At 43.1% G+C, this 12,813-nt stretch overlaps 1 protein-coding gene across 1 annotated transcript in view; it reads right to left on the minus strand.

The window, feature by feature from the left end:
- Positions 1 to 1,611, minus strand: part of PDE3B (phosphodiesterase 3B) — a 176,157-nt gene extending 174,546 nt beyond the window's left edge. The window contains exon 1 of the mRNA XM_067749800.1: positions 510 to 1,611. Within this exon, the coding sequence (XP_067605901.1) occupies positions 510 to 1,490 (981 nt within the window). The 5' untranslated portion in view covers positions 1,491 to 1,611. The remainder of the gene's footprint in view (positions 1 to 509) is intronic.
- Positions 1,612 to 12,813: the final 11,202 nt, after the last annotated feature.

Below are 12,813 nucleotides of genomic sequence, written 5' to 3' on the forward strand. Positions count from 1 at the left end.
CCACTGTTTTCTCTTTTTATTATGAGATCTCAGATTTGTCCTCTCAATTATCAAGAATAATGAAACCACACTGATTAGAATGCATATATTTTTTTTTTCTCCACTCATTCTAATGGCTGTACGCTATCTTTGGGGAGACATCACCATTATAACAGCAACAGATAAATGTCACCAAAAAGCTACACATCAGACTATGCCAAAGTGGGAGTAGTCAATCTTTTATACTTCAAATAATTCACTTCATTCTTCTGAGAACGCATCTACTACATTAACAAACTCTTTAAAAAGTGAGACATGCTTAGTCTGCTATTTCATTTCTATTCAAAGATAAATGGTACTTATGCATTTTTTTAAAGCTTCCTGTATTTTAGGAATTCTTTTCAGAATAAAAATTGTCTTTTTTTCACCATGAAAGTAAACATGCTTTCAAACACGCTAATTCAACTCGGGAACTGAAGCGATAAAACCTCCCTCCCTTCCTTACCAAACTTTGCTTTCTGGTAACATACCTGTTCTCTCGAAATGCAAGGCAATGAAGGTCTCCTGAACATTCTGCAACTGCCATAGGAACTGGCTGAAGTTTCTCCGAACGACACGCAGCTGGACCTCCTCCGGGGTCTGATCACAGGCACTTTTTCCTCCGCGGTACTGGACAACCGAGGATGATGGGGAGCTTCCCTGATTTGGAAGAAGTGATCCAGCCCCAGGGCCAGCAGGCAGCCGACGCCCCCCACCAGGCAGGAAAGCAGCGGCCGGAGGGCTGGAGGCAGTGCCCCGAGGCTGGTGAAGGACACCCACCAGACGAAGCCGGAGAAGAGCAGCACCAGGATGCTGTGCCGGAGCCTCCCCGGCTGCGCGAGCGTCAGCAATCCCACGCAGCTCAGCACCAAGAACAGCCTGCCGGCCACCGCCGGGGTCGTGTGCGGGGCCCGGGCCCCGGCGTCTCCGTCCCCCCGAGACCAAGACCCCCACTGCCCCACCAAGAAGTCCCCCAGGTAACAGCAGGCGGGCAGCGCCAGCAGCCAGCAGGAGCCGCCACCGCTCCGGCCCGGCCCGGGGTCCCGCTTGGTCCGGGTCAGGAAGCAGGTGAGGAAGAAGAAGGCACAGGCGATGCTGAAGAGGGGGCTGAGGCTGTGCGAGCAGACGCTCAGCAGGGTCCGCAGCCGGGCGGCCCCGACAGCCCAGCTCTCGGGCCCCGAGCCGAGCAGCAGGGCGAGGACAAAGGCGGCCAGGGCGCCCAGCGAGAGGCGCGCCCGGGAGAAGGGAGAGCCGCGCCGCGGCTGCTGGGGGGAGGCCGGCGGCGGCGGCAGCAACAGCTCCACGTTGCAGAAGCGGCAGAGGTGGAAGAAGAAGCCGCGCGGGGGGTCCTGCCGCAGGGGGCTCACGCAGCCCTTCACGTAGCCGTTCCTCAGACTCTCGAGGGGCGAGCCGGCCCCGTCCGGCGGCTGCGGGTACCGCATGGCTTTGGCGTCTCGCTCGTCCCTCCTCATGGCCGGGACGCGGGGTGGCCGCAGGGGCTCGGCACGCCCCGCTCGGACCGCAGCTGCAGCTCGCGCTCCTTCCCGCCTGGCCCCCGCGCTCGAGGAGCCCCCCGGCTCGGCACCGCGTCAGGGCTGCGCCCACCGCCGTGGCCCAGGGTCCCCGCCGCGCGGGCGGAGGAGCGGCGGGGTCCGCGACATGCTGGCTGAGGAGAGGGGCGGAAGGGGCTTCTGCCTGGGACCGCTGCGGCAGGACCCCCTCCTTTTCCCTCGGGCACTTCTCGGGACTGGAGCCTCGGTGTTGCTTCTCAGCTCCCGCGGGCTGCAACAGTTACCTCACGGCTTTAGCCTAGTCCGTTGGGCGCGCGATCGGCTGGCGGGCGCTCCTCCCCCGCGGCTGTCCGGGCCGGGCGCGCGCCCCGCCCGCCGCCAGCCGCCCGCGCGCGCCCGCGCCCCGGCCAGTCCCGCCGCCACCCGCTCCGCAGTTCGCACTGCCGGCCGCCCGCCCTCCGGGAAGTGAGCTGGGGACCCCAGCCGACTAAGTGTCCCCAGACTGGGGAGAGCGCGGCCGCGGCCGCCCGAAGACCCGCCCGGGCTGGGAGAGACGGGAGGAGTCCTTTTCGGGTGGAAGGGGGCAAGCCCGCCATCCTGGGACCCCAGGCGCGCAGGTTCCCTTTGGGGGTAAGTCACGGACCCCAGGCAGGCTCACCACCGGGGCGTAGGGAAAGAGGATGTTTACGGTTCCCAAGGGGAGTGTCTAGTAGAGAAACCGAGTTGAGGTGGGGGAGGCGGCGGGTCGTGCCTCTACCCTCATCCCAGTTTAGGGTGGACCCTTGGACTGTCCGAGCCGAGCTGTGACCTGGTAAAGGGCCAGCCACCACCAAGGTCATGGGGAAGAAACCTTGATTACTGTGGCTAGGTCTGACCTCAACAGCAACGTGGATTCTTGGGCCACGCAGCAGGCCCTTGCAGTGGCTTTTAGGGAGGAGCATGCACGTGGAGCGCTCTCTGGGAGCATCCTAGTAGATACTACCGAGATTGTCTTCCTCAAGAACCATCTTCATAGGGAAGGAACTACCGTTCCATCCTCCCTGCGTCCTTGTCAAACATACGCACTGGTTGACATCTGCATCCATCTCAAGGAGCATAGAAAATCTGCTGTCGAAAAGTTCTTTCCCCATGGAAGGCTTTTTCACTGTAACTACATGTTCTAGAGATGGGGAATGGGCAGATTAGGAGTTCTCTCCAAGACCATTGCCCAGTTTGGATCCGTTGGCCATGAAAGAAGCCAAGTAAGATGCTATCTGTGAATTACTGGTGAAACTAGCTACGTGTGGGAAACGCTGACTTGAAAGCGGGAAGAACTTTGCTGTACCGAAGGGACTGCTCTGGAATCTAACCAATCATAACGCCTTAAAGAGTGAACTGTGTTTCCCTCCACCAAAACTCTCCCTTCAACCTCATGACAGAACTTCATTTCTCAAAGAGCTAATTCCACATTTTTCCAGGGAGATCTGAAACCTTACTGTGTGGTAAATCCCACAAACAGGCCCATTTTTCACCAATTAATCTTTGCCCACAGCCATGACCTAAAACAGATTATTTTCATATATGGTCATAGTTCACAATGCATAGCAGAAATCACAGAGAAATCAGCACAAGAATTTGACCAAGATGAAAAAAGACCAGAATTCCCTTTCCTTGTCTGCCTCTTGGGTAAAGGAAAAAATATTTAATAGAGTTTTCAAGTTGATTAGTCAAATGCTTGCCCTAAAAGATAAAAATCCAAGGGATCTTTTTTCCACCATGACAATTGAATATTAAAAACAAAAAAAAAAATCTCATTTCAACAGAACTCAGCAAATACATTTTAAAATGTATTTAAAAATAAACAGAACTCATCATTACCAATCAAAGATTAAAATAGGAAACTTGATGGATACATTTTGAGCTCGTACAGAAGGGCATGACAAACTAGTATCAGCATCACTGAAATGCCCACTATAAATTGTCATAGGAAATAATAAATTGCTTTGAAAATCAGAACAAATTCAGATTAAAGTTGTTGTTAATAAATAAATAAAGTTGTTGTTGTTTTAAAAGCTTAGGTTGTCAGCTGAGATAGCATAGGCATGGTAATGTAAATAGTAGTGGACTAGAAATCCATTTCATCATTTCTAGTCCTGGCCCAACCATTCATGTCCAGCATTAAGCAAGTCACATAACTTTTACAGGCCTCAGTGTTTTCAATTGTAAAATGAAGCAATTTAATTTTGATGATCTTAAAATCCCTTCCAGTCTTAAAAAGCTCTGATTTCTATATGCCAAAAACATATAGGTATTTTTAGGATCCAAGGATTGCTAACAGCAACCTTTGAATTATTTGTACCACCAAACTAAAGCAAACTCTCAGTGCTGACAAATAAAAATAAAAGGATTTGTATCCAAGGACTATTATCTGGAAAATAAAATGCAAAGCCCTCTTCATACTTCCCAGTTCTCCTTCTCTGAACTGTCTTCCCAGGTCTTTATGAGGCTAAAAGCCCAACTTCTTCAATAACCTTTAGTTGGAGTGCATCCCTCTAGACACCAACTCCAGCACCTGCGAGGACTGCAAAATAAAATGTAAGGACGTGACCAAAGACCATCAGTTTACTTAACTAAAAATATGCACCAAAAGAATCAGCTAGCTGTGTTTATAGCAACTCCCTTCTCTGTTTACAGTTTTTGTCAGAGATTAGTAGTAGGCCACATGTCTTAGAGTTCAAATTATTTAGTTATTCTTTTGCCAGATTTAAACAACCAATAGAATTACTCAGCTCTGGTCTTTAGGTTCAAGAATGTATGACCGTTATCTGTTGTGAAAAAAAACCCTAAAGTGACAGCATACCTTTGACTTTTCTCAACATTCTCTACCCCAGCCTCATTTTACGTGACTTTGCCTTCCCTCACGTCTTGACCCATGATCTCTCCACTAGAATCATTCTCCCAGTTTGATGATCCCTGACGTGGGATCGTAGTACTTACTTCCCAGCTCCCAAGTCCTTCTGGTGCAGTGCAACCCCCTGTCTACTTCTCTATTCTGATAATGAGGTCCTTGCCCTCAAGCTCCAAAGACCCAGTTTTCCCATGTGCCCCAGTTTATAGGATGAGAATTTTGTTTTGTTCTCCATTTTAGGAACCCACACCAATAAGCTGCCAAAGCTCCAATTAATTACAGAAGAACTAAAATCCTGCCTAGGTCTTTCCAGTCTCAGGGCCAAACGCTCTGCCCCTAAACATTAGTCTACCAGCTAAGGACCCCATTGGTGGACCTTCTAGATGCCACTGCCTGCCCACCTGTCTAACCTTACAAGCATCAATTGAGATGTCCCATTACTGGGCTCAGCCCAACTGTTAGAACACCCACTTTTTCACCTGGGACCTCTGGTTCTCACCATTGCTTGATTGGAAGTTACCCTCTCTGTGAATTCTCTTGTTCTCTCTTTAAACCTTCATCCTCAAAGAAGCTGAAATAACAAATGGGCCTCATATTAGGTCTCAGCAACTCCTCCCCACCTGTCCTGTCCTCTGATAAGTCTAACTTCCCATCCTTATACCTTGTGCTTTCAGTCTCTTTTTGAAAAAGAAGATGGGATTCTTTCCTAAACTCTAAAGTCCAGATGTAAAGAAAATCCATTTCTAGAGCAGTATTCCCAGAAATTCCCTTACAAAATTAAATATTTTAAATGGATCTGAGTCCCTATGCCCATTGGTGACCCTATTAGCATGGAATATAAATAGGAAAGGGTGGTAAAGGTGGATGGATGAGGGATAAGACTCTATCCAGTCCTTATCACTGTCCCATGTTCACGTGACTCCCCAGCTCAATTCATGGAGCAGCCTCTAAAGAGCAGATGAAAAGCAGGGAATAAATGTCACCAGTTCTTTAAGAGCTTTTTATTACTGTTCTCATTCTATATTGTCACCTCTCAACCATGGTTTTCGAATTTTTTCAAAAGAAATGTCATGCAAATAAAAGCAGACTGCTGTTATTGAGGTGGAGATGTCCCAGCCCAGAGCCTGACTACTGGCAGGTCTCTGACACCTCCTACTCTGACCTGAAGCCCCCTCTTTGGAACCCTTGGGCCAAAAGAAAGGAAGGAAGGAGAGAAGGAGGGAAAGGAAGAAGGCAGGGAGGGAGGAAGGGAAAGAAAAGAAAAAATGTTAGAAAGGAAGGAAAGGGCTTCCCTGGTGGCGCAGTGGTTGAGAGTCCGCCTGCCGAGGCAGGGGACACGGGTTCGTGCCCCGGTCTGGGAAGATCCCACATGCCGCGAAGCAGCTGGGCCCGTGAGCCATGGCCGCTGAGCCTGCGCGTCCGGAGCCTGTGCTCCGCAATGGGAGAGGCCGTAACAGTGAGAGGCCCGCGTACCACAAAAAAAAAAAAAAAAAAGGAAGGAAGGGAGGGAGGGAGAGAGAGAGAGAAAGAAAGAAAAAAAGGAAGGAAGAAAAAGGGAAGAAGGGGAAGGAAGGGAGGGAGGGAGGATTTAAAGCCTCTGAAATAGACTATAACAAATGGATTTGAATTGGATTTTGTAAAGTGCTTAGAACTGAGTTCTCTTTCTAAAATGTAACTTTTCAGAATTCCGTAATAAAGCAACCCTAATTTCTCAGGGATAAAGATACAAAGCAGTCTGAAAATTTTTTAATATCAAAGAAATTTTCATGAATACCCAGTAAATTAAGCAGTATCACTGAGATTCCAAATTCCAAAACTAGAGCCATTCTTTAAGATACGTGAAAACTTTAAAAGGTCTTGAAAGAATGAAAGAATTAACATTTTCAAACTTACATTTGAAAATAAAAAGAAAGACTGGTTTTTCTCTGGTATAGAAAGGATCATTCTGTTTTCAATGTGCAGTGGCAACTCTGTTGCCTAAGTGTGTCAATACTACCTATTTTCCTTCCAACTAATACTCATCTCTGAATCTGAACCTCACTTTGACGCACTCTTTAGATCATCTCAACAAGTATTTATTGAGTGTCCTCTATATGCACAGCACTGTGCTAGATGCTATTTAGAACATTAAAAAACTATAAACTTCTTTAGAAGCTTCCTAAAGCTGCAGCTTTATACGAGAGGTAGGACCTATGTACGTAGACCATTAAAGAGCACAAGAGAATACGTGATAAAAACTGTCGGGAACAGTGCTTGAGAACTATTAAAGAAGGAGAGAGTCATTCTTCTCTGGAGTCTCCTTACTGTGTTGTTGTCTCAGCTTGTTTTCAAGATTTGTTTCTCCTCCACCAGTTCCAGTTCTCTCCCCAGTGTCTGGATGGCTGTCTTCCTCTCTCTCTCTTCCCCTCTGTCCACTTTCTCTCTCTCATCTCTATATTTAATCCCTCACTTCTTTTACTTCCTCAACTCTCCTATGCAACCACTCCCTTCTGCCTTCTCTCCCTTAATGAATGCATTCATTCATTCAGTGTTTATCAAGTGCCTGGCATTGTGCTGGGGACTGTGCTCGCTGACAAGGATACATTGATGAAAGGTGTTGTTCCTGCCCTTAAGTGTTCATGGTGAAAGCTAGAAAAGTAAAAAGACTACTAGAGCCCAGTGTAACAGGAGCTGTGATTTAAATGTAAGCAAGCTCAGTGTACTCTGTGAGCTCAGAGGAGGGACACCTAACCCAGACCAAGGGTGGAGTACCAGGCAAGGAGTAATGCTCTTGAGGAATCAGAGAAAGAGATTTCTAAGCTCAGTGTTGAAAGATGAGACGTTACCTAAATAAAGTAGGAGAAAAGATAATCTGGGCAAAAGAAGCAAACAAGTTTAAAAATCTGGAGGAATAGTGCATTTGGATAATTACAAGTATTTTATGACTAGAGTGTAAGGTATGAAGGGGCAAAGTACAAAAATGTAAGAAATAAAGAGGCTAGAGGAATGGTATGGCCGTAATGTGCAACTGGAGTTTATTGTTACTATTTGTTATACAAAGGTTCATGTTTGTTTACATGGTAAAGTCTTCAATATACTCCTCAAACCCAAGAATCCTGTTTTAGTCTCCATGCCATGCATAAGTACTCAGTTAATGCTCAAAAATCTTTGAAGTATGTTTTTATTTCTCAGAACAATTTAAATCAGATTTTTTGGTTGTATGTCCTTAGGTTTTTGCTGTTGTGTTTTATTAGTCAATGAATTTTAACTGAAACTTTTAAAACATGATTTAATACAAAAAAGATTCCATTTTGTTACTGAAAAATATTTTTCTTAACATCCATTTGCACAAAATCAGTAAAAGAACATTTCTCTTAGACTTATAGAAAACGTTATTTATATTTATGTTTGATTTAATTTCCAATGTAATGTTTAAGAGACATGTGGGTCAATTTTTTTTTTTTATTCAAGTGATGGTACCCAGATTTCTTTTGCTTTGAAAGAATATATTCTACCACTGTAGGAATTTTTCTTTTTCTATTTCTAGTTTTCAGAGCAACAATTGTATCTATGACACAAATTCACTATATTTTTACCAAAAGTAACTGGTAAAAGTATTAAATCTATAACTGTTAATCTGAAATTTCCTGGATTTTTTTGTATTAAACCTAAAACCTGAATCTTGAACAATAAACAGCAATGCAAACTCTTTCCAAGTTTCCTGTTCCCTCCTTAGACAAGCGGTAGTTTCTTCAGCTCTGGCTATCCCAGCAGATCTGAAGGATCACAGCCACGACGGTGGCAGCCTACCGTTGACACTGAACTTGTGGTTAATTGTGGAGTTCTGCCACAAAACCACCTCACTACCACAAGCTGGATTCTTGCCCAGGAGAGTGACAAACTGCCAGGCTAAGCAATGTACAGGAGGCAGCAAGAGCAAACTGCCTTTTATTCCAGACAGCAGTCGTTTCTGGATTCCAAAGGGAGCAGCAGTGGGGCACACCAAAGAAAAATTTAGAAGTATGCTTTCTCCACTAAGCCTACTTAAAATGCATTCATGTTGTTTTGTAAGAGAAGCTCAAAAAGATTCTTCCAATTCATTATCTAACATCATCAATAAATGCATGACTATTCATTACTAAATTTTTAAAACTGAGCATTGGGATTGGAAATAAAATTATTACCGTTAACTAGTAAGTGAGCCACCTACATACGATCACTGCAAATAGGAGCAAATAATGTGGCTTTGTATGTGTTACTAAGCTGCACACAGCAGCACGGGCAGCTCTGGGAACTTTGAAAGTCAGGGCAGCACGCAGCGAGGGAAGGAAACTTTAGCGTCAGTCAGATCTAGTTACGACTTTGCAGCTGCAGGACCTTGGAGGGTACCTAATGCCTCAGGTTACCTACCTCATCTACAAAATCGGGATAACAATGTCCACCTCATAGGGTCATTGTTATGGATTAAATTAATTTAATATGTAAAATGACTACCAGTGACTAGATGCTTGGTAAATGTAAATTTAATTTATTTTTCTTATATCCTATCCTCTTAACATTCTCCATCCTTTCAGGACTTCCCAGGATCTATCAATTCTGGGTTTTTCAAAGAAGATCCCCAGATTATATCATCAGTTCAGCTTCTTTTCAAGGCTTGCTTTCAATGCTATTTCATTCAACTAGGACTCTGTCTTCCTAACTACACAAATAGATAAATTAGCAGTTCTCTTTCATCACAAGGCAAACGCTACAGGGATTTTATGCTCTTTTCTAATCATGTACTATAAATGCAAAAAAAAATTAATACATTAATTTTAAAAGGAATGACTACACATTATTATCATAATTTTATGGGCCTACATATCTTAGATCTCATTCTGCTGAAAAGATGTTGATTTAGGGCCTGTCAGTGATAACATGGAGAAACAGAAGAAAAAAAAATGTCAAACCTTAACAACCAATTTCATCCATAATAACATAAAACACAGTGAAGACAAGAAAACATTTATGTTTGCAAAAATTTATTCATCATTCAGCATGTGCCAAGCATTGCCCTAGATACCAAAAGTACAAATATGAATAAGATATAGCCCTCAGTTTGGTAGAGGAGAAAATATGTAAACAGGTGCAGCACAGTATGAAATGCTCTAACATACCTCTTATCAAGTATAGTGGTGGGATGAAGAGGAGTTCACAGATGAAGAGATGCTAGCCTGGGTACCAAAGAACAAATAGAGGTTCCCCAGGTAGACAAGGAGAAGGTAGAGCATCCACACAGAGCAATATGTGCAAAGACATGGAAGCATGAAACAGCATGGACACTTCTGGATCTGTAACCAGGTAGGTATGATTTGGGTTAGAGGGAAGATGGGCATGGAGAAATGAAGCTGGATAGGTAGGTAGAAGTCAAATCATGGGAAGGTCTAGAGGCCATCCTGTGGAGCCTGGAATTTATAAGTGAGTGAGTTATAAGGAACTGTTAAAGGTTTTTAAGCAGGGCATGATTGATTTTTTGATTTTTTTTTTTTTTTGGCATGATGAATTTTAGTTATATGTTTCAAATCTCAATGCTGGTACTGCATGAAGAATAGTTTGGTAGACTGTGAGACCAAAGCCAAGAAAATCATTTAAGAAACCTTTATAATAGGCCAAATGAAAGATAAAGTTATGTAAGGCAATGGCAGTAAATTTGTAAAGGAAGGATTGAATTAGTAGAGAGCAGCTATAGAAGTTTCAGACCAGTTCCATAGAGGGAAAGGGAGGATGCAAAGAGGGTTTCCTAGGTCTAGTCTAGGTGACTGGACTATCTTGAAACCATTAACTAGGATAAGAAGTACTAGAGAAATCATTGAGAATAGAGGTTATGGATTTCATTTTGAACAGGTTGAATCCAAGTGGAGATTTTTTTTCTTGTATCCCTTTGAATTCAGTAAGAAATCCTTTTTTGAAAAGAATTAGATGGTAAGATCATTTAAATCATCTCATTTAACATTCTTTATTGAAAATCACAATACTTTCACCAGTTCTGGAAATGGTAAACATGTCACTAGATCCAGTGAAAAGGAAGATGTAAATTTGTATATTTAGAGCATTTAAAAAATATATCTGGTCAGATAATTCAGACAAAAGCAAGTGTATTTAATGTTCTTTTCCTGCTAAATAACCAAGATTCACTGCAATGCTCCAGTTAACCTAACTTCAGTCTTCAGTAGAATTATGCTTGGCCTGTTCCCAGTGACAACTCGCTAGCATGGTTTGGTGCTTTGGTAACTATATTAAATGTAAGTGCAAACTGTGAGAAATAACCAGAACCTTATATAACTTCAAGATTTTAATACTGTCTTTTGGGGATGTGTAATCATGTTTGGAAGGATGATTAACATCTACTCAAATATGGACAAGACTTTAAAGAAATCAAAACTATGGTTTTTTTAACCAGGAAACCTCATGGGTATGGCAGATTTTATTCCTCAGCGACCCCTCCTTTTCACAGGTGAAAAGCTTTATATGAGATTTCCTCTTGTTATAACCTCTCAAATGCTGTCAGGATCAGCAGCCCACTCTCTTTAAACAAATACCAGCCAACCAGGAAACCATGAGGTATTATTGTGCTATAAAATAGACCAGACATATCCAAACCTTCATAGGAATGAACCTGACTAAACCTTTACTAAAAACAGTTTCAAAATAAACTGTAGGCTCCAAGTTTCTCTAACAATCAAAATTCCTCCATCCTTCATCAACCTCATTCTCAAGCTCTTTACTCTTCCAGAGCTACATTGCAAGCAGTTTCTCTGGCCACGTATTCATAATAAGAACTAAAGGGTCCATTTCTATTTGATCACAGGCATATGAGAATCCAGAAAACGTTAGCTTCATTCCCTACAAATATTTACATTTGTCAAAATTCTGTTTCCAATTTTCCTGTACACTACCAGCCCCTAAATTATGAGCTACTTCTTGCAGTATATCATGGGCATAAAGAGAGTGAATTTTGCAAATAATTAAGCCAAATCTTCAGCTTGAAAAAATAGATCCCCTTCAATTTCATTCAGCAAATAGTTATTCATTTAAGCCCTGTTCTAGGTACCCTCAAGGAATGTGTGTTGCGTATGTGTGTGTGTGTTTGAGGATGGGATCATTTGTCAAAGGCCAGTGGGGAACAAGGCATATATAAATAACTATAATGCAAAAGGGAATACACTAAGAGTTAACCAGATTGCAATGGGGATTAGGAAGGTGACATGAGGTAGGTGGGATTTAAAGTCCATCTTAAAAGATGGGTAGGATTTAGAGATGAGGGAGGAGGCCATTGTAAGAAAGAAAAAAAGAGCATAAACGTGAAGAAAGTGTTCATGGAACTATTATTTTATCAGAACATAAAATGAAGAATTATAAAAATTAAAAAATTATGAAGCACATATAGCACATTAAGTCCTCTAATTCTCTAATTCTCACAGCAATCTGAAGGTAGTAATAATACCCATTTTACATATGGGAAAATCAAGACACAGAGAAATTAAGTCATTTGGCAAAGATTACTCAGCTAGTAATTGTTGAAGCCAGGATTTGAACACAGGCAGTGTGACTCCAAACTCTCTAAGTGCTTTCCATTGTATTGGTAATTATTAAACTTTGGTACACGAAAATCATCTGGATAAATTTTATCCAGATGGTAAAACACAGATTGCTGAACCCCAACCCCAAAGATTCTGAGTTAGTAGACCCAAGATGAGACTGTGGAATATGCATTTCCCCCAAGCACCTCGAGTGATCCTGATGCAGGAGGTCCAGGAACCACATTATCCTGAGATAGACCAGGACAGTATTAAGTAGGATCTAGAAAGGCCTTGAATATACTTAATGATCAGTGTTATGAACTTAATTATATCCCCCCCCAATTACATTATGAAGGCCTAACTCCCAATGTGACTGTATTTGGAGACAGGACCTTTAAAGAGGTAGTTAGGTTAAATAAGATCATAAGGGTGGGACCCTCATCCAATATGACTGGTATCCTCATAAGAAGAGGAAGAGACACCTGGAGTGTGTCTGCACAGAGAAAAGGCTAAGTGAAAACATGGCAAGAAGATGGCTGTCTGCAAGCCAAAGGGGGAAGCCTCAGGAGAAACGAACTTGGCCCACACCTTGTTTTGGACTTCTAGTCTCAAGAACTGTGAGAGAATAAATTTCTGTTGTTTAAGCCACCCAGTCTGTGGTATTGATATTTTGTTATGGTAGCCCTAGTAGACTAGGAGCTAAATCAACTTCCTGCTTCTCTTAAGCTACATACATCTGTCATATATCAGAAGCTGTGCCACAGAAGATTCCTAATTATCATCACCATCATAAAAGCTCAGATCTATATGGCATTTTATAGTTTACAAAGCCTTTTCACATGCTCTATTTCACTTGAAC

The sequence above is a fragment of the Pseudorca crassidens genome, chromosome 9, assembly GCF_039906515.1.
Source record: "Pseudorca crassidens isolate mPseCra1 chromosome 9, mPseCra1.hap1, whole genome shotgun sequence".
Lineage (NCBI taxonomy): Eukaryota > Metazoa > Chordata > Mammalia > Artiodactyla > Delphinidae > Pseudorca > Pseudorca crassidens.